At 34.9% G+C, this 23832-nt stretch overlaps 1 protein-coding gene across 6 annotated transcripts in view; it reads right to left on the bottom strand.

Moving 5' to 3' along the window:
• Positions 1-23832, bottom strand: part of GRM5 (glutamate metabotropic receptor 5) — a 573536-nt gene that overhangs the window by 141422 nt on the left and 408282 nt on the right. For all 6 annotated transcript variants that reach the window (XM_017948834.3, XM_017948839.3, XM_017948836.2 and 3 more), the window contains one exon: positions 10174-10409. In XM_017948834.3, the coding sequence (XP_017804323.1) occupies positions 10174-10409 (236 nt within the window). The remainder of the gene's footprint in view (positions 1-10173; positions 10410-23832) is intronic.

Here is a 23832-nt window from a genome sequence, read left to right as displayed (position 1 = left end):
CTGCACCAGCCTTCTGCTTTGGCACCCGGTTTGTCTCATATAGCTTCTGAAATCTAGGTAGAGGCCGTCAGGCATTCTTCACTCTTGTAGTCTGCGTGCCAGCGGGCTTAACACCATGTGGAAACCACCAAGGCTTATGACTTCCATTTCCAAAGTGGCAGCCCGAGATGTATGTGTTCTCCTTTGAGCCACAGCTAGAGTTTGAGTGGCCTGAATGTGGGTAATAATGTTTTGAGGCTGCACAGGGCAGCAGGGTCCTGGACTAGGCACACAAATGCATTCTTCCATCCTAGGCCTCTGGGCCTGCAATGGAAGCGGCTGCCACAAGAGCCTCTGAAATGCCTAAAAGGCCTTTCCTCCATTATCTTGGGTAGCACTTGGTTCCCTTTTAGTTAGGTAAATATCTCTAGCAAGTGGTTGTTTCACAGCCTGCTTCAATTTACCACCTGAAAAAGATCTCTTTCTCTGCAACATAGTCAGACTGCAATTTTTTCCAAAGTTTATGCTCTTCTTTTTTAAATATAAGTTCCAATTTTAGGTCATTTATTTGCTCTCACATCTGAGCAGAGACCGATAGAAGCAGTAAAGCTACATCTTGAACACTTGGCTGCTTAGAAATTTCCTCAGCAAGATACTGTAAATCATTACTCTTTAGTTCAAACTTCCACAGATCTCTAGGGCATGAATAAAATAAGCCAAGCTCTTTGCTAAGGCATGACAAGGATGACTTTTTCACGAGTTCCCAGTAAGTTCCTAATTTCCATCTAAGACTTTATCAGCCTGAATTTCACTGTCCATATCACTATCATCATTTTGGTCACTGACATTTAACTAGTCTCTAAGAAGTTCTAAACTTTCCCTTATCTTCCTGTCTTTTTCTGAGACCCCCAAACTCTTTTGACCTCTGCTCATTACCAAGTTCCAAATGTACTTCCGCATTTTAAGTTATCTTTATAGCAATGTCCCACTCCTTGATAACCAATTTCCTGTGTTAGGTCATTTTTACATTGCTATAAAGAAATACCTAAGACTGGGTACTTTATAAGAAAAAAATGTTTAATTGGCTCATGGTTCTGCAATCTGTGCAGGAAGCATAGCACTGGCACCTGCTGCTGGGGAGGTCTCAGGAAGCTTTTACTCATGGCAGAAGGCAGAGCGAGAGCAGGCATATCTTATGGCCAGAGCAGGAGAAAAATATAGAGTAGGGTAGAGGTAAGGTGCCACGCTTTACAACAACTAGATCTGGTGAGAACTCACTCACTATTGCAAGAACAGCATCAAGGGGATGATGCTAAACTGTTCATGAGAACACATCCCCCACAATTTAATCACTTCTCATCAGACCACATCCAACACTGGGGATTACAATTAAAGATGATGTTTGAGCAGGAACAAATATCTAAACTATATCAGCCTTTCTGTGTGGCATTCCTTCCTCTAGGATATGGAATAGGATCCCTTTTGAAAAGAAGATCTTATGATCTACAATAAGATGAAGTAGGTCAGATAATTTCTTTATGACTTGCTCCAAGCTAGAAAGACAACGGAAGATTAGAGTATATTTTTAGTTTTGAGGTCTAACTCTGAGGCCTGCTTCTGAGGCCTAGAAGGCCCTAATATAATAACAAAAGTCTATAACAAGGGCTCTGGGGATTGTGAGCCAGAAACTGTGGACAAATAAACACACACACACACACGTATTATATATATATTATTATATATGTACATTATATATTGTATATTATATATAATATATATTGTTTGTAACATAATATATATAACTATATATATAACTATATAGATCTAATGTGTGTGTGTGCCTGCAGCCCACAAATTGGGGACTGCGGTCCTAGGTTCCCTAGCTTTTTAACACTATGAGAGATAAGGTAGCCTTTATCTAACAACATTTTTATATTTAGGTGTGTGTGTTTGTGTGTGTATGTATATGTATGTATATCACTGTTGTGATATTATATATATTTAATATAATTTCCTTTGTGACAAACTCTGCTGTGAAGAATTTATAATTTATAATAAATGTTATCATTTTCCAACATGTTGATATACATTGTATCTCTAAAATATGAATAGGGGATAATCCCCAAAAATGTAACCACGGAATCCTTTTCTCACACTAGATTACTGCTCTCTCCAAATACAATCTTGAAAACGTTAATGTGGTGCAAGGATGAGGAATCTCAAATCTGGTGTTAGCTGTAGCAGTTGTTTAATTTAATTTTATTTGGCTCTTAAAGTACTATTCCTGTATTCTAGCTACTCTCTCCCAAGCACTTATTTTCTTTCAGTAGACTTTTTTATTTTCCCCAGTCATATTTTCAGTTTGAGAGATGCTCAAGTGTTCTGAGCTTTGGCTAAGCCATTAATGAACATTTCAAAGGGCATAAAAGATGGCAGAAGATAACATTCTGATGCATAAGGAAATATCCTCTAACTAACCCACTTCAAAAACTAGTGAGACATATTCATCAGAGAGATTGTAGACAACTCTAGATTGAGACTTACTTTAAGAGAAGAAGAAACACTTCTAAGATAGTGAGACCAACCTTTTTGAATATAAAAAACCCTTTGAATGTGAAAAAACTTGTGCACATTCTACAACTATTATTTGTACTTTTAGTACCTTTAATTTAGAGAACATATAATGGCCATAAAAAACTATGATTTCAGTAATTCTTAATTTATAATTTTGTAACTGCAACAGCTTGTACATACACACAAGAATATGCAAGGCATACTTCAGTCCATGAACAATGCTCAGTTATATGAGGATTTTGGACCCAGGCAAAGTATCTACAGTGACCCACACTTTGCACACAGTCCCTGCAGCCCACAAATTAGGGACTGTGGTCCTAGGTCCTCTAGCTTTTTAACACTATGAGAAATAAAGTAGCATTTATCTAACAACGTTTATAAAATGCTTGCCTCATATTCAAGGCATTGTGATAAGGGTTTGGAAAACAGAGATGATAAAGATAGCTCCTCTCCTTGAGACATTTATAATTTAACAGAGAAAGATGAATATAAAATGTTTGCATGCTGGTCTAACAATATGATAAATTCTACTTATTTGTTGATGTAATACAGCAAGAAAAACTTCTATTGACTATAGTTACTTCAGCCTCTGTGGATGGTATCATTTTTCTTTCTGCAGTAAATTACTTTCTGTGTGGCAAAGTAACTTTATCCCAAAGCAGTTTTGGGTTCAAAAGGTGAGCATCTCTGTCCAAGGGTAGAATTTTTGAAGAATACAAGGAAACAAAGAAACAGCTAAATAGCTCTACACATGAAGTGGAGAGAAACTTGTGTTGATGTGTAGAAATGCTGAGAAGAGATAAGGGAAAGATTACAGAGAAAAATAAGGGAGAGAATTAAGCACCATGGTGGCAAAAAGCTTGTAGGGGAGTGGGAGTGTGTATAGGAGAGCACTATGGGGAAACGTTACACGGAAAGAAATTTATTTTGGTCACTTTTATGGGGCAGTGGTTGTTAAGCTAAACACTACAGTAAACCATTAATGTAGAGAAGTTCAAAAACCACAATGGTACATCAATTATTAAGATAAACACACCCTGATAACCACCACTGAATCAATAAATGACATTGCTACAACCCAGAGAAACCTCATTGCCAATGTACTTTTACATTGCTCTAGAACCCATTCATTTAATCTTCATTTTATTAATAGTAGTTTGGTACACATATAGATGGTTGTGTGAGTAATTACTTGGGGGAACAAAAAACAGGGAAGTATATCTGTGCTCAGTGTCTGGGTTCCCTTGTAGCAAAAAGAAGACAAAAGGTAAATGAGGTGAAAATGAAAAAATTAAAGTTAAAGTAAGAACAGAAAACTGGAGTGATTAGAAACCATGAGAATGTAAATTCATTGGAACTGATAAATGTCTTGAAGTGGACTTTTCATTGAGCAAGATTTAGCATGTACAGAAGCACAGGAGCTTAACTGGGCATGCAGTTCTAAAATGAAAGATCACAATTGTGAAATGGCTGGAACACAGATTTCATGGGCTTAAGAAATAGAAGATGAGGCATAAAGAATATAAATGACCAATTTGAAGAGTTTTGACTGAGGCAGAGTTTGACTTCCTTTTGTTGACATTGGAGAACCAAGGACAATCTTGAAGAATGGGAGTAACATTGATGAGATTTGCTTTTTAGGTGAAGATCTTTGAAACTAATTTTTAGCATCAAATGGATAAGGGAAAAGGTGTTATCAAAAACATTAGATAGGGGGATTCTAATATTTAAGGTGAGGGATAATAAAATTATACTGAATACAGTAGTACAGAGACATGAATTCAGGGAACAGAAGTATAAAATGGTGAAACAGTAGAACAAACACTATTCTGTCACTGGTTGGCTGTGCAGATGGAAGCAGTGAGGACTACTCACTCCTGCACCTTGAGATACAGCATGGATGAGTATATCATGTACTTCAACTGGGGCTATAAAAAGGAGGAACCTAAAGTTTGAGGTGGTGGTTATAGAAGTTATAATGAAATTAATTTTAGATGTTTAAGTTTGAGATGCTTTTAGGAAATTTAGGTGAGAATGTTGTCATAAGTGACACTTCTGGAAACTACTGGAGATGACAGGGAGAAGTTACAGAAAAGACAATGAATGTAAGCAAGTAACAGTATGTCTATAAAGGAAATCATCCTTAAAAAATGGAATAGCATAGTTATTAAGAAACAGTTTTAACTTAATTCTTTGTAGCTTACTTTATTACTCTTCAATATATAATTAGAGAAAAATTATACTCTTAATACTTCTTACTTTTAATTTATTATTAAATTCAATTTATAATTTAAGATTTTCATAATTGTGCAATTTAAATAAGACATACTGAAATCAGGCTCATTGTTAATAGTATATATTTCTGGACTCAATACCATGTAGTTAAAATATTTAAGGGCCATAGTAATATTTTGATTTAAGTTTTTAAATGTTCAGAAGGAAAACAAAAATTCACAAGGCTACAAACACTTTAGACGTTATAAGTGATGGGCTTTATTTATATAACAGCATTAGGATTTCAAGAGTAGCAATAACTAAGAATCAAGAGTAGAGGAAGAACTGGTGTTCAGTAGGATGGAGAAGGAAACAAATGAAAATTCCTTTATTGCATACTTGAAAAGGTGAAAGAAATGCAAAAGTCAAAAATCTTACAGGCACTGAAGATATATAGAAGCAATAAAGACAAAATGAAATAACACAAAGAGGAGAGCAGCAAAGAAGCAGGGTGTCATCAGCTTCCTTTGTTGCCTAGGATACTTGCAGGTTCTGACTGCAGAATTCAGTTTGAGGATCTCTCTTGGTTTAAATGAAGGAATGTTAATTTTCTAAGGTTGCCATTACAATAAACCACAAATTGGGTGGCTTAACACAGTAGAAATTTATTTTCTCCCAGTTCTAGAGGCTAGAAGTCTGAAATCAGGTATCAGCAATGACATACTCCCTCTGAGACTCTGGGTAGAATTCTTCCTAACTGCTGGTGATGACCAGCAATCTTTGAGATTCCCTGGCTTACTCCTGCATCAATCCATGTCTGCCTGTGTCATCCCATGGTGTCCCTCTTGTGTTTCTCTCTGTCTCTATGTCTCTTCCCCTCTTTTTATAAAGACATCTATCATACTGAATTAGGGACGTACCCTACTACAGTATGACTTCATCCTTATTAGTTATACTTGCAATGAGTCTATTTCTAAAAGAAGATCATACTTTAAGGTTCTGGCAAAAGACATGAATTGAGGAAGGGGTAGCAAGTGGTAATTCAACCCAGTATAAGACACTCCTTAAAAAAAGAAGAACCAGTAATGCTTTTGGTTATTAAAATGACACTTTATAAATTCCAGGAGCCCTAAAAGCATGGTAACCATTTTCTCCCATGATTCACTTGCTGATTCTGGGGGCTACATGAGAGGCTGAAGATTTTCAAGAGGGAGATTTAAATCTCTCATTGTTTTGTAATATTTGCAAGAAAAGCTCACTTGAGGAATGGAGACTCCTCATACTTTAGTTGGTCTTTTCCTCAAGATATAGGCCAAATTTTCTTTCTGAATCATAGAAAAAAGAAAAGACTATACAGAGAATAAGTCATATGTGTGACATGGTCAAATGACTTAACAGAGGTGTAATTGGGTAGTAGGAGTGGAGAGAGAAATACAGCAGAGGGAATGTTTAAGGGGAAATTTTTCATCTGATGCAATTCTTTATTCTATAGGCTTAAGGAGCTCTGGAAACCCTAAGAAAGTAAATATACAAAGGAAATTACACCAAAGTTCATCATGTCATTAAAATATAAAATATATATAATATAATAAAAATAATATAATATATATTTTATATATGTTATATATTTTACTACATATTTATATATTTTATTATATATTATATACAATTATATAATTAATATATATTATATTATATAATATATATAATGTGTTACATATGTAACATATTACATATATTATATATATGTAATTTAAAAATTCTTGAATTTTATTTGCTATATTGCCACCAGGGGAAGCACATTAAGAATGATGGCTAACTTCTCTATGAAATCACAAAATCTGGAAGAAAATGAAATGACATTTTTAAAGAAAAACATAAGAACAAGCGAACAAAAGAAAACCTGCCAATATAAAATGCTACACTCAGTGAAAATAGTTTTTAAAAATAAAAGGTGAAATACAAATGTTGTAAGAAAAATATATGCTAATACAACTTCCTGGCAGTAAATCTGCATATACAAGAAATACCAAAGGAATTTCCTTGGGCTGAAAGAATTATAGATGGAAGCATGGAAGTACAAGAAGGGATGAAGAACAATTGCCTCAATAAATATAAAACTATTGATCATCTATGACTATAGTCATAACAGAGTCCTGTGGTATATAGAGTACATGTAAAAGTAAACTATATGGCAATTGCAAAAAAAAATCTGAAGGGGTATATAGATTTAAATATTTTCAAGCTTCTTGAATGTGATAAGAACCAACTTAGAATATTCTGTATTAAACTAAGGACTCATTTGGTAATTTCTATTGAAAACTACAAATAACTTATACAAAGAGATGAAAGAAAAATGTTAAGAGAAAGAGAATAACAAAAATTATTGATTAATACAAAACAAAGCAGAAAAGATGGAGGAATAAAGAACTAAATAATAAATTGGACAAAAAGAAAACAAGTAGTAAATGAGAGATATACTAAGGTAATAAAAAAGCCAAACTTCCGTTTTGGCAATTTTACAATACATATAGCTGACAAAGGACTCATATCCATACTATATGAGGAATTCTTACAATAGATATTAAAAAGATAATAAACTCAAATAAACGTTCAAAAGTCTTGAACAGACACAAAAGAGGATACCAACTTTCCAAAAACATATGAAAAGAAGCTTAACTTTGAAATACATCAAGAAAAAGTCAATTGAAATCACCATATGATAGAACTACATACTCACAGATTGTCAAAAACACAAAAGAAAAAAACAGATATTAACAAGGGTGTGGAACAACTTAAACTCTCATACATGGTAGGAAGGAAATGTTCAATTGACATTGGATTACATAAGAAACTAGGGTCAAAAGTAGTGGGTAGTGAATATTTGAGTATCTTTTATTGCATTTCATAGTAAGACATATATAATTCTAAGAATTATTTTTCCTTGTATCTTTGATCTATATATTGACTATTATATAATGCAGATTTGATGGTTACTTTCAATCTGTTATATTTAATTTGTTTAGTCTATTGGCTAAACTCTAGATAAATCTGAGTTCAATTTTAAATTCTAATTCTTAATAGTTATATGACTGGAGGAACTTATTTTGTCTCTCTAAATCATGCCATGTCATCTTTAAAATGAGGATAATGTTATACATCCCTCATTAAGAAGAATAACAGAGGTAGTACATATAAAGTGTCCATGCCTGTGTACCAAATGACATCTGTTGTCAGATGAGATTCCAAGTGGGAGGACTAAGTGGTGCTTTCTATGACTGCAGTAAAGAACAGATTCTGAGCAGAGAGATCACACCAAGGTGCTCACATGAGAGACAGAGAGCTACAGCAGCAAGGTCAAGGGAGGATTTTACAGAATGGTTTCCATAGAAATGATATTTTCATGGAAATCAAAGTTTTCAAGACTATATTTAAGCAGAACTTCAAGCAAATAAAGAATCAGAGAAACAAATGACTATTTTCAAGAGGACGCATTTCAGATTAAAAAAAAAAACAGTGGGGAAAAGAAGAAATTAATAAAGAAAGAGGGTGCAGGTCAACTGGAAAAATTCCCTTAAATATACTGGTTAGCGTTGTCACTAATTCCTACCAAAGAAGAACTAAAGATTAGATCATAGCTACTCCTTACCTTACAGAACTCCTCCAATGAAGCTACACATACTAATAAGTACACAAACATAGAATAGACCGTAGAAGGACATATGCTCCATCAAGAGAGGAAAGAAATCTGCTTTCTTCAGAAACTAGATAGAACTGTTGAAATATGAAATTAGCTACAAATTTGAAATTATGAGCCATAAGTGGCAATGCTTTTGTTTCTCACATATTTTTCCATAAAAAATGAAAACAAAGGAAATGAGTAAGCATTTGAGGATTTGGGGCAGAGTAAGAAGGATCTGAAGTGGGAGAGAAGCAAACGTATTCTCACGCTGTTGCAATGATTTCTGGATTTCATTGACCAGTGTATTATCCCACACTCCAGCATTCCTCCCTTCCCCTTCTACCCAAATAGGAACTGATATGGGATTGCTGGGTTCTTGTTTTATGAAGCAATTACATTTAAAAACAATCACAAGCCACCATTGGCTATCTCCATCATTTCCCAAAAGAACAAACTGATACCAGAAACATAGGATGAACATGACCTCAGAGGGAGAAAGCTTTATGAATAACTCACTACATTGTTTCTGTTTTTATCACTTTGTTGCTGGTGTGTCACAACCTCTCTGTGGACTAGAATTGGGTAATGGACCAAGATTTCAAGCCCACTCCCTCACTGAATTCTGGTGTTCCAGCACCATGGATAAAGACACCTATACCACCAACTAACAAAAACATATCAGAGCAAGTATTTACTCTAGTAAGATTTTAGATAATTTATTACTATTTATATCATTCAAAAATCTGAACATGTTTCATGTTCAATTTGCATTTTCCTCCTATGCAAATGCATATAGGTTTCTTCTTACACAATGTAGGATAAGTCAGTTCCAAAAAAAAAATCCTTTATCAAGTTTTACAAACGTTAACCTTTGCAGGCACAGATGTTTGATAGATAGATGATATAGATATAGATATAGATAGATGTAGTATATGCTGGCTCTACCTGGTTATTAGAATCGAGATTCTTTTTGGACATGTTACAAATAATATTAACCCACACGCTTACGTTAAACCCTTAGTTATCTTATCATTTATAATGTTCAATTGCAATTTTTGTTGGCATTACTATCTCCCTTCCAAGACAGTAAACATTTGAGGGCAGGAACTAGCTTTCTCCATCTTGATATCCTGACAACTAAAGCAAAATTTGGTCCATTCTTAGTCTCTTATAAGTATTTGTTGAATGTTTGAATGAATGGCTCTACTTAGGTTATGTTTCCTGAAACATCACAATTATATATAGCAAATCCATGGTACTATTTTATGGTTTTTGATGGAAGTAGTAACTCAATCTGTCCTTCAACACTCATTTATTCATTCTTTGTACATATATGAAACCGTTGCTATCAGCTTCCACTGTGCTAACTACTCTGGATAAAAGAAATGAGCAGAATCTAGTCACTGTATTCAAGGATGTCAGAAATAGTTCCATTCTGGAGTTCATGTGATCTTTTTAGCACAATGCCTTATGGAAATACATTCAATTTTTTGAATGATACAAATATAAATGATCTAATCACATAAACTATCACTAAATACTTGCTCTGATACGTTTTTCCTAATGAGACTAAAACCCGTTTGTCACCGTAAGTGGTAATATCCACTCTACTTATGTAACAGTCCTCCCCTCTAACAAATTACAGCCACTATCCCCATGACGTGGTTTACTTAAATTGGAGCCTTAGCCTTATGCATTTTAAATGAAACAATAAATCTGCTTACTATCGCAAGTCTTGTTGTATTTGCTGTTCTCCTGTGGAAACCCTTCCAGTCGGCACTGAAAACGATGCTGCCAAAATTCTTGAAACCAAGGGTTTCGATGGTTTGTTTCTGGCCGGAGCTTCAGATAATAATCATCAAACCACTTGACATCGGGAGACTGGAGCTTGATTGTGATGCCACCAACAGCTTCTCGCTGATATCCATCTGTCACATCATACCTGTCAGCCCAGCCATCACTGTGGGGAAATAAAAAACCCCTCAGCTTAGAACAGATACCTCCTAAGAAAATGAATCAATTTGCTTTCCTTTTGACGAGATTAGTCATTAAATGGATACCTTAGGCCACATGATGGTCCAATATTACACCGAGGTGATTATTGATATAGCAGCTTGTTAGGATAAAAAGTGCAGTAACACCATGGAAACTTTGGGTCTAAGAGTGCTAAAAGGAACTAACTTCACTTACCTTAAACTGCAGAGAATAACCTGAAGATTCTGGCAGAATTTTACTGGTTGCAAAATATAGTATACACATGGAAGCTGCATAATATCATCATTCACATTTTTAATTGACGTTTAATAGCCAGGTCAAGTTAACTTTGAATACATTATTTTCTTTGGCTTTATAATAGTAATTATAATGATAATAAAATAAGAGTCAAAAATATCATCCAACATGTCTAATATTAATCATCCTGTGAGACAACATTTTTGTTTGAATTTTACAAGTGAATAATAGGTTTAAAAAACCGTTTGCTGATTATGGTTACTCTATTATATGTTGATTTGCCAAGCCTCAAACTGAAATCTTTGTAGTCCATAGTCCATACACTCTTTCCTATGGAATTTCTAAAATACATTAAAAATGTACATCTGAAATCACATTTTATATTAGAGTGCCCAAAAGAACTTCTGAACAGTGTGCCATCAAAAGTGGTGAAGGGATCATACTCCTCAACATAACTATCATTCTATGCACTGATCACTCAAAGTTATTTAGGAATTTTAAGATAAAAGGATTTGAAATCAGAGGGTCGTATTATAATGCTAGAGGAAAGTATAACAGAATAAGAAAAAAATCTTCTACAATGATTTGGAAAATACATGAAATATAGTATTGGAAATAAAAACAAAAGGCATGAAAAGATGTTTGTATAAAATTTGGATACACCCTAGGGCATCTAAGGACGAAGGAAACTGACTTGTCCTTCTTCACTGCCACTGATCGGATATACACAGTTTGTGCTGTATGTCTGCTGGAATCCAGTGGTACTATCTTTCCCTGGAAGAAGTGCAAGTGCTCATTAAAGAAGTATGAGGAAAGGGACAATTTGACTAAATCACGAGTAATCTCAAAGAGAGAAGAGAAGGAATATAGAGAGATCTAAGGGGAAGAACAGACTAGAGCCTCCTAAATGCAAAGCAGGAAAAAGTGTTAGGAGGTGAGCTGGGGGTAGGGGCAGAGGGTACTAGGGAGAGGACGTGGGAAGAGATTTACACTACCAATCACTGCTTACCTCAGTGATATTCAAATATTTCCATTTAACAGAATGTTAATTTATTTTTACTTTCCTTTCATTGCATTTTTGCCCTTAACATTTTTTTTTTTACTATGCAGAAAGCGTGGTCCAATATTTTGCATAAAAAATCAGTGCCAAGAAAGTATTATGTAAGTAATTAATTTAAATTATACAGAAAGCATGTACTTTTTCCAGTATGCTCTGCTATACCAACTTTAATATAAATATTGATAATTGTGAGTTATTCCAAAGGTCATATATTACTCATTAAGATATCATAAGGGCTTGAGGTGACTTGAGATATTAGCTAGGGCATCAGTGGGTGGAGAGAAGGGAAAAAACAAACAAAAAGAACACTTTTTTTTCTCTAAGTCCTCCTTGGCAAAAAGATATTTCATTAAAAATTACCTATAGTGAAATTTCAAAAACTTTTGTGGCAGATCAAGAAAAAAAAATAGTAATGTAGTATGTTTTGTCCCAGTGTTGAATTTGGTTACTTCACACATTATCTTCCCTCAAGTTTCCCATTTTCAGCTCCAGAAGATTTTATTTAAAGCTGACAAGTTGAAATGAAGTGGGCTTGTTTGCCTCATTTTCTCCTCTGTTTTGGAGGGTTTATTATATCACTGAGATGAGAGTGTGGGTCTCATTGACACTCAAGGAGCTGCATGGGCGTGTTGCAAATGGGACAGGAAGCTGTTTGTCAAGCAGAGCCCCATTCTCCAAGGAAGTGGGAATTTAAATTGCTCCTTTTGTTAACATTAGCTCGCTCTTATGTAACACTATGATTATGAATATTACATAAGAAATGTAAGATTATAATGGCTCCAATTTACCCTTCACAGTTCATTCATTGAATTTAACAGGGATTGTAAAAAGTTTGTCTTGATAAACTTTTTTGCAGGTGATATTTCCATAAAAGAAAACTGTCAGGATGAGAGTGATAGTTTACTCATTTCTCATCATGTACTTTCTCTTTTTTTTTTTTTTTGAGGTATTTATCTTTTCTGTAAGTTTAATAATTTAGAAAACTATGATGTTTTATTATTAGTCTTCCAAGTTAGAGTTGTGAGTTTAAAATAATTTTTGTTTCAGATGTTGCCAATTAACAGCAAAATATAAATCATAAAGGAGATAGTATAGAAACAGAAAATCCCAATATCTATGTGACAAAACAGGGTCATGCTATTTAAAATTTTTGGATAATATCTGCTATGTTGATCCCCCAAAAAACAGTTTAACACTGGCTAAATTAGAGGGTGGTGTATTGACTTTAGCTTATTAAATATTAACATTTTTATATAAATATATCTTTAAGATTTGCATTAAGATGATAGGGCATCTCTAAGTATGATGCAATAAATTGAGCAGTAAAATGAAATGCAAAGGAAAAACCTTTCTACCACCTAAAGCTTTCTATTACTTTGATAGAGTGGACCTTCAATATTCTAGTACTGCTTTAATTCTTTGGGTGACATATATTTTACCAAAGCAAGAGAAAACAGAGGGATAAAGATAGGGAAGGAAACTAACATTTACTAAAAATCTACCACATTTAAGTCACTTTACTAGATTTATTATTTGTCCACCCATACAATTTCTCCCTCTTCTCACTGGTGGGCATTTTGTCCAACTCCTCATAATCCATTTTATTCTTTTCTTTCCAGTTGTTTGAATATACAGTTGGTCATCATTATTTACAGATTATGTATTTACAAATTTAACTGCTTGCTAAAGTTTATTTGCAATACCAGAATCAATATTGGTGTCATTTTTGCAGCCTTTCATGGGCATGCAGAGAGTGGCACACATTTGAGACTACTGAAGTGCACGTCCCCATCTGAGGTTGAAAAGGGTGACTCTCTGCTTTCTTGTTTCAGTTCTCATACTACAAACAAATGTCCTTTTCAGTATCTATTTAGTGCCATCTTTTGCAGGTTTGTATTATTTATTGGTGACTTTACTGTTTAACTTGGCCTCCAAGAATAAAGCCTGATGTGTTATCTAGTGTTTCTAAACATAAGATGGCTGTAATATACATAGAAAATACAGTCAGCCCTTCATAACTGTGGGTTCCATATTCACGGATTTCATCAATAATTAATTGAAAATATTTGGAATAATAAAAAAATACAAATAAAAAACAAGACAGTACAATGACTATTTATATAACATGTATATTATATTAGGGATAATAATTAATCTAGAGATGATTTAAAGTATAATGGAGGATGTGTACAGGTTACAAGTAAAAACTAAGCTACCTGATACAAGAGACCTGAGCATCTTTAGATTTTGGTATTAGTGCGGTAAGGGGAGGAAGTGTCCTGGAACCAATGCTCTGCAAATATCAAGGGACTAGGGATAACTGTATATAGACAATACATATGTTAAAAAAGCTGCATGAATAAAGTGCTGCTACTGCAAGTTCAATGTTAGTGAGTCAACAATATATATTAAATAAGGTGTCTTTAAATAAGAACACACATAAAGCAAGGTTGTGTTTTGACTGGTTGATGAACATGTTGTGACTAAAGACTCACAGCAACGTAAGCTTGTATTTCCTCTAGGAGTAATGGTCATTATTCACTAATTTACTGTTTGCTGCATGTTTATAGAACATTACTGTGAATAATAAAAATTGGCTGTAATTATATATAATCTTAATCTGGATTTTTTGTTAGTCAGGTTTGTAGCCTTTCTTTGGCTATGGAAGCAGAATAACTTGAACATTTAAAATAGAAAAAGCATTCTTAACTTACTTAGCTTGGCTTAACTAAAGGAGGATTCTTTGTACATATGTACTGGATTCTCAAAACACCTCACTAGCAGATACTTAGATCCTTTAAATATTCCCTGCAGACATCTTAAGGGCATGCTAACCTAGCAAGAATTTACTTTCACTTTTTTCCCAAGATTGCATTACCAAAAATATACTCTCTTTCTCTACAATCTACTCTTCTCCTTTCTCCTTTCAACCCTACTTCCTATGATTTCTCATAATGAGAAACTCATGAAAGCTTAATTTTTCTTCATTTTCAACAGACAGTTCTTGTTTAAAACAAAATTGACTCTTGAATTACCCTGCTATTTTTTTTTCCTAGGTCTCTATAACTGTCCTTCTTTTCTTCAACATTTATTAGATATCTACCCATCTTAGACTAAATTATTTTGTCACAATCAATAGTCCCAGTATATCACTGGTATAGAACAGAGGTTTATTTCAGCCTTTATATTCACTGCAGATGGCCTATAACTCTGTTCTATGTCATCTTCATTTTGAATTTCAAGTCTAAAAGAATAGTGTGTTTCTGGGACATACAAATCTTGTAGAGCAGGAATCCCCAAACCCCAGGTTTCAGACCAGTACCTGTCCGTGACCTGTTAGGAACCTGGCTGCACAGTAGGAGGTGAGCCCTGGGTGAGTAAGCATTACCTCCTGAGCTCTGTCGCCTGTTAGATCTAATGCAGAGGCATTAGATTATCATAGGATGGTGAATCCTATAGCGAACTGTACACGTGAGTGAGCTAGGTTGTGCGCTCCTTATAAGATGGAACAATTTCATCCATGAAACCAGTCCCTGGTGCCAAAAACGTTGGGGACTGCTGTTGTAGAAGGAAAAACAGATATGATAGGGGAATCATACAATGGTTCTTAAGATTCTGCTTAAAAGTGGCACATGTTATTTCTGCTCACGTTTCACTGACTGAACAAATCACATGGCTAAACCTGACCTGAATGGGACAGGCATCAACGGTTTTTCCTATGGAGAGGAGCAGTGAGTATTTTGAAGAAAATGCAACTGACAATTTCAACTATGTGTTGAAATTGTATTGAAACTGAGAAGAAACATGAGTTAAATAGGTTTTAGAGACTATGCTCCAGCAGTTCACAAGTCTAGTGGAGAGATGAGAAAGGAGGACAGACATAAATAAGTGACCACATATAAATGATTATTATGGGCATGTGCTAAATGCAGTGGGAGAGCAGATCAATAAATAATTGACCAACACTTCTTAGGGAGATAAGATTTGAACTAAGTTTGAAAAGTGTGGACAATAGAGCGATACCAGCATTTTGAAATATTGTTTTCTATATATTGAAAAAAAAATTGTTAATCAAGGAATAGTGAATACAGAGCATTGCAGCTATGTAGGGTGCACAGGTCAGAGAAGTAATGAGAGGGTGAGCTGAAGAGAATCACTTGTGAATCTTCTTTTGTGCCATCCTAAAGATTTCCAACTTTGTCATGCAGGTAGTAGGGAGCCAGTGATGTCTTTTAAAGTGGGAAATGATACAAAGACATGATGAGAAGTATATGAACTCTGCTAAAAGCTTACATGACAGATCAGAGCTGTTGGAGATGAAGGTTAGGGAATCAAGTTAGAAAATATGTTGCAATGGTCAATGAAGCCAATGGAGAATTGAATTAAGGGAGTGGCAGTAAGAATGAAGAGCCCTATTTATAAGGAATCTTAAGGTAGAACCTCTGAACTTGTGGGGCATAGAAGGTAAAGGAGTATTTTAATGGTTTGTGGGAGGAGAATAACAACATTGCATGTAGCTCCATGTCCTAGGCTGGACAGTATGTGAAGAGAACAGGTTTTGTGTGAAAAAGGAAAAAAATGAATATGAGTTGGGATCTGTGATGTTCAGATTTATCTTTATATGATCTCTCACATTTCTGTTTCTCCTGGATTTCTACATATTATCTCCATATGCAACTGGTTTGAATGTTAAAAATGCAAGTTAACAATGTTCTTACCTGTGGTTCCAGTATGATATTAACCTACTCTTTTTTATTGTATGTATGTTTTTGCATGCAGTGCAATAGCTGTTGGCACTCAAAAATATGAGAAACAATGGTAATTATACATCTGTAAAGATTTATACCTTATACCATTATATGCTTATACTAAAAGTATTTTAACTTTATAATTATTTCTATCATTCATTATATTAAATTTATGAAATATAAAGCAGACCAATAGTTCTAAAATAATTATGGTAGGATTTAACAACCAATAGGCTTAATATCACAATCTATTTTTGCTAGAGTGTGAAAGCTCTTGAGTTCTATATGCTAACAGGAATATGTAAAAATAAATCTTAGACAATTATGAAGAAAAAAGTCTAAGGATTATGGAATGTTAGGGCAGCAATGCTAAATAATTTAAAAATCTATCTCTGTTAATGAAATCTAAATCCATAAAATGCAGACAATACAATTTTTTCTTTCTTTCTTCATTTTCTATCAATATATGTTATAAGTTATTGCTATGGAAAACAGAAAAATACACGTAGCACTAAAAATTGCATTAAATGATCCTTTAATAACAGTCTCAATGTTTTACTCATTTCAATTTATTAATTCACTAAACATTTGAATGCCTCCTCTGTGCCAGACACTGGTAGGTTCCAGGCCATGCCCTCGAGGAGTGAACAGTCCATTAGGCATGACCTGCCTGAATGGGCATTGCCAGCTTCCAGTCCATTGCGTTTTTCTCATTTATCCTTCAAATTAAACATTCCCTTTCCTTTTTATTCAATCTTTCCATAAACAGTAGAAATCATTAGATTTCCAGTCACTGAATTATTTACTGAAAATTACATTTCTGTCTTGCCTCCCTAAGATTATTCTCTGGTCACCTCAATTAGTATTTTGGATATTTCCAAGTTCTTAATTCTTACATTTATAATCTCTTGATTTATTTATATGGAAGACTAATTATATACAATAGGTATAGATTTCACTAGTTGGACTCTCAAATGGCAACATGGTTATTTATTAACACTACAACTCCATGGAGATTTTAGGAAGGCATCCCATGGTGCTACCTGCCATAGGCAAACAACCTAAGTACATTCTGTACCCAAAGGAGCAATACCAGTCTAAAAATGTTGGAATCTGAATGAATATTCCTAGAAGTTAGTGGTCATTAAACTTGTGTCAGGAAATGTAACTATGTGTGGGGCATGCTAGGCCCACACAGTTATTCTTGCCCACTGAAATCATTAGTTATGCTTATCATGATGAAACTGGTACTGCTGAGACAAACCTCACACATCCTGTTCATCGGAGACATAGAACATTGATTCTTATTCCCTAGATATGTTATAGTTTCACATTCCTAAGCCTTTGAGTATGCTATTCCTTCTGCACAGAGTGTCATTCTTTTAACTCCTCACATGTTTTCTGATTTGATAAAATGTAATTCATCAAGCAGACAGATTTAGCTGGAATGCAACTTACCAAAAAGCTCCTCTGGGCTTAATGGTTCCTTCTGATCTGCTTCTAAAATACAGTGACATTCATTGCTTTATTCACTGAACAAGTATTGTGTAACTAATATTCTAAATGTGTGGATATAGTGGTGAACAAGGAAGGCAAGATTTCTGCTCTCATAGAGGTAACATGATGCTTTTAGTTTTGCAATTGTCATTGTATTAAAGATAGCTAAATTTATTTTTGCTTCCCCAAAGTAGACTATAAATTTTAGACTCTGCACATCTTTGTATCCTTAATGCTTATTATAATGCTCAGTACATACCAAATACTCAAGAAATGTTTAATATAACTTGTTTAAAAATTAGGTTTTAAAAGGAAAACTTCAAATAACACAGATTTCTTTTCACATAACTACATCTACTCATTTGTTAATTGAGAAAACAACACTGTGAAATGTGCCTTATAAAATGACTCTGAAAGGCTGAGTTGATTCCCCCCTGCAGAATGGTCCTCTCCATTATCTACCTGATGTTATTAAGGTTAATGAGTGTATTCATTAGGCTGCATCTCAGTATTTTTTTTCAAAATCTGTTTGCAACCCACATAATTATTATGGAAACTGCTGTTCTACCCACATGTAACCATCATCCTGCCAAATCTCTTACCAATAGCATTTTAACAGATATTTTGGGATTTTTAAAAATTCTAATAGTGGGAGTCTACTGACTACTAGGCTGTTTTCGTATAATATTGCTCCCTGCACCCCAGGAAGAGCAGAAGTCTCAAATCTCTATACACTAGTGAAAATCAAGGAAAAATATTGAGACTCTATTTCGTTTTATTTTATTTATTTATTAGGTACAATCTCACTGTGTTGCCCGGGACGGATTCAAACTCCTAGGTTCAAGCAGTCATCCCACCTCAGCCTCAGGAATAGCTAGGACTACAGGCCTTTGCCACTGTGCCTGGCTTTGAAATTTTAAGTTAAGGTTCTTATGAATATACCCCAGCCAACACTAATGAATTAATTCCAGAAAGAATCAAAATTTAGAATTGTTGAGAAAAAGATAATGTTATCAACTGAAAATCAACTTATTTCTGAGGTGTATAAATCTCAATATTTCTCATCTCAAAGGATTCGTAAAAAGTAAGTAGAGGTAGATTGGAGAAGTGCTATCAGAACATTCAAAAGAAGGGAAAAAGTCAGGAACTTGAAATTTGTCAACTATATACCATAAGGTAATTTTCATTGTATGGCTTTTTCTAAAGTTCTGCAGGCCTTAGAGATAATTATTAGCGCTAGTTTTTACATCTGAGGAAACTGAAGGATTAAATAACTTTATAACTAAGGAAATCTCAGATATTAAATAACCTACTCAAAACCCCACGGCAAATGTAAAGGAGATATAAACTCAGATCTTGCAAATTCCAAAATTCCAGCACATTTCATACTTCAGAAATCTGCTAAGTAATGACATACAGTAATGACAGCAGAGAACTGTGTCTTGATGAATTTTATTTAAGTGACTGACATGTATTGGAAAACAGGGATCAGATTGTAATCTGAAAATGTGTAGGTAAGATTCTAAAATGGCACCCAAGATCTCTGATCTTTGGGATATACACACCTGTCTTAGTTATTCAATCAAACACTCATCTGGATAAGTGCTTCTCTGGAAGGATTTTAAAGATGTATTTTAGGTTCCAAACAAGCTGACTTTAAAATAGGGATACTACCCTCTATGAATCTGATCTAACTAGGTGAGTCCTGAAAGGGACTGGTTATTTCTGATAACAAAGATTCAAATGAGAGGGACTTGACATGAGAGAGCTGGAGGAGAATCTCCATTGTTCGCTTTCCTGATGGAGGGAGCTACAGGGAAAGGAATTCAGGTGGCCTCTCAGAAATGAGTATGGCCTCCAGCAAACAACCAGCACCAGAATAAGACTCAAGCATACACCCACAGACCACTAAATTCAGCCAAAAACTTGAATGTATTTGGAAGCAGATTCTTCCACAAAGCTTCCAAAAAGAAATGCAGTTCACCAATACCATGATTACAGCCTGTTTGACCCTGAGCAGAGAACCCAGTTGCCATACACAGTCCCCTGACATCCAGAAAGTATGAAATAATACATGCAGTTTGCTTTAAGCTGCTAATTTTGTTGTAATTTGTTACACAACAATATAAAGTTAATACTCACTTCCCACCTCTATTCTGCATTTCTTCAGTCAGAAGGCCAATGCCTGTTAATATTTGAAGAGATAAAATCTTAGGTGGTCTGACCTAATTCTGGGTGTGGTCAGTATAGACTGACTTACAAAGACATGGGGATTATAGAAAATAACAGATAGTAAGAGAAATCTATTAGAATAGTTAGAATATCCATCCTGTCTTGATTTTGGTTCTAGGATGGCAGGCTTAATGTCCTCTGGTTTAATGTCTTGTGGCTCCAGGGATGCTTCCTCATCATACACATCCTTTAAAGAGGAGAAGCTGATAAACATATTTATAAATAGATTGATTACGTTGTGTGTTACCCAATCTTTTGTTTCTCTCATCATATTATAGCCAGTTGGAGAAATGCAAAAATTGAGGCTATTGTATAAAATGTGCAACAACTTAGTAAGCAAAATGATCCATTTCAACAGAGAAAACACTTTGAATGAGCTATTGTATCCACAGCTTTATATAACCTTTTCTGTTTTTTCATGAAGTTTCCTTTCTTAGGATGATCTTCCAGTTTTCATGGTATAAACCCGTCTTCCACTGAATTTGACTAATTCCTTCTGTTAAGCTTGTAAACTTTCATCAGTGGGACTAGTGCTTAGAGTGCTTAGAGTTTTCTGTTACATGACTGTGCTAGGATAACACTCACATTTTTTTTTTTTTCTTTTTTGAGACCAAGTCTTGCTCTGTCACCCAGGCTGGAGTGCAGTGGTGCAATCTCGGGTCACTGCAAGCTCCACCTCTTGAGTTCATGCCATTCTCCTGCCTCAGCCTCCTGAGTAGCTGGTACTACAGGTGCCTGCCACCACGCCCAGCTAATTTTTTGTATTTTTAGTAGAGACGGGGTTTAACCATGGTCTCGATCTCCTGACCTTGTGATCCGCCTGTCTCGGCCTCCCAAAGTGCTGGGATTATAGGTGTGAGCCACCACGCCCGGCCAACACTCACCTTTTCAAAAATATTTCTTATCTTCTTAATTGCCTCTTTTATGAAGGCCAAACAGCCTTTGAGAGCATAATCAAGGTGATTGCACAGTGCTAAGTGCAATATTAAATCAGTAATTTTTTATTGAACACCTATTAAATTCTAAGCAATAAGGCAGGCTTCAAGATGATATCAATGAATATAAATCTCACCTCCCAGTTTGTTTTATTTCCTTTTATATCATAACAGGTCACTAGGGACTTCATAATTTCAAATCTATATTTTCCTCATACTTTCCTCAAACTTCCTGCATTATTTAACATTACTGATTCATTTAGCAAAATCTAACAAGTAACGTTGCACTTGCTAAGTTCTCTATAGAGTGCTGCATATAAGGAATAAAGAGAAGAAAAATTATCATTCCCTTCAACCTTAGAGTCAGGCAAATGAAAAAAATTACTTGAATGATAACTATGCTAATGTATATAGTGTTTTTTTTTGCTGCCAAGCATTGTCCTAAGCAATATATGCTCATGTTTATATTCTGCTAAGTATTATATATACAGTTGGCCCTCCATATCCCTGGGTTCCACATGTGTGGAATCAATAAACCCAGATTAAAAAAAAAAAAAAGGATGGTTGTATCTGTACTGAACATGTACAAACCTTTTTCTCTTGTCATTATTCCTAAACAATAGAGTACAAAAATTATTCACATAGCATTTTCTTTTCTTATTTCTTTTTTTAAGATGGAATCTTGCTTTGTTGCCCAGGCTGGAATGCAATGGCATGATCTCGGCTCACTGCAACTTCCGCCTCCCGGGTTCAAGCAATTCTCCTGCCTCAGCCTCCTCTGAAGCTGGGACTACAGGCGCACACCACTACACCCGGCTAATTTTTGTATTTTTATTTGTGACGGGGTTTCATCATGTTGGCCAGGCTGGTCTCGAACTCCTGACCTCAGGTGATCCACCTTCCTTGGCCTCCCAAAGTGCTGAGATTACAGGTGTGAGCCACAGTGTCCAGCCTCACATAGCATTTTCATTGTATTAGGTATTATAAGTAATGTAGGGATTATTTAAAGTATACAAGAGTATGTATGCAGGCTAAATGCAAATACTATATGATAATGATTTGAGCTATTATAAAAGTGACTTGAGCATCCACAAATTTTAGAATCCACAGAGGGTCTTGGAATCAATCCCACAGATGCTAAGGAAAGACTATATGTATGAAATTGAAGTACATAATTTTACATATTCACATTCCACATGAGGAAACAGTAGCTTGAAAAGCAGCAAATTGCCCAGGGTCACACAAGATTTAAACCCACTCTATCTAAATCTAGACATTAAAACTGAACTAGAACAATGTATGAAATGTAATCTTTAATACAAATCTGTGTCCAAAGTTATATACATTAAAATGTAGATAGAAGAGCTAATTTAATTTCTACACACACACACACACACACACACCCACACACACAAACACACACCCCTCTTGGAATTTCTTTCTTTTTTTCCCTTCTACTTGAATTGTCAGAGAACTGCCTTAAACCATTAAATTAATATTCCGATAAAATGTCTATCTCTGTATTGTTCAGTGCTCTGTTATTGTTAGTAAGAGTCTCTCTAATAACATGGAAAAGACCGATTAGAAGATGCTTAAGAGACCTTGATTTCTGTACATAAACACAGAATGGACTCATTTTCATTCACATTTCACTTGGAGGCAACATGTTTTTCCTTGACAAAATATCCCCATGACACTCAGGGAAACCAAGTCTATTGTGAACTTCTCACATTTATTTAATATGGTTTCCAAATAAAACTTATAGCTATAGAAGAAGAGTAAATAATCAAAAATTATACTGGGATTCAGATTAAGTTATAGAAATAATCATTGTACAAGAAGCGAAACAAAAGTCAAAACCTAAGTTCCTGAAAAATTTAAGTATCATATGCCCAATAATTAATCCAAGTAGACTTAAATTTTAAGTCACGTAATAGAAACTCAATAGCTACTTCCACATTTGCCTGTGATAAATTAGGCAAGCCCTCCTCTGAAGACAACTAGAAAAGCTGAATAATTTGAATAATTTTTTTAAAATTTGTTTAAGTGGTCAGAAAGCTGTCTAGTCAGCCAGGACTGAGGGGACCATGATCCTGGAGAGAGAGAGAAAAAAAAAAATGGACTGAGGAAAGACTTTCCCTTTGAAGTATGTGACAATTCATTGAAGTTGAACTCATTGATAGGAAGCTAAGAAGTTGGGACAAAAGCGCTAGGTGAGCTTTGAACATTTTTGAGTTCTGGGCTAATATGACATTTAAAATCTTATCAGTGAATATCTGGGAGGGAAGAGAAGCACAGATATCTGAAGCAGATACTATTTTCTCCCTTGAACCCTTCGCTAATTTGTAGGCATTTGCTGAAAGCTCAGAAGTGGCTAAGATATTGGAAAGATGAGAAGAGTTTTAGGCAGTCATACTGAACTGAAGAAAAAAGAATTGCACTTGTCCATTAGTCCATTTCCTGTTGTTTATAAGAGAATGCTCCCAACTGGGTAATTTATAAGAAAAACAGGTTTATTCTACTTTTTATTTGGCAGGCTAAGAAGTTCAAGGGCATGCCTCTCTGGCTTCTGGTGAGGGCTTTTGTGCTGTATCACAAGGTGGAAAAGGAAGTGGACACATGCAAAGAGGGGAAACTTGAGAGGTGTTCTGACTTTATAATCACTCACTCTTCCGGGAA

This window comes from Papio anubis, chromosome 12 (assembly GCF_008728515.1).
Source record: "Papio anubis isolate 15944 chromosome 12, Panubis1.0, whole genome shotgun sequence".
NCBI classification, from domain to species: Eukaryota; Metazoa; Chordata; class Mammalia; order Primates; family Cercopithecidae; genus Papio; species Papio anubis.
The sequence above is the reverse complement of the archived record's forward strand: the minus strand, read 5'-3'. Positions and strand labels throughout refer to the sequence as shown.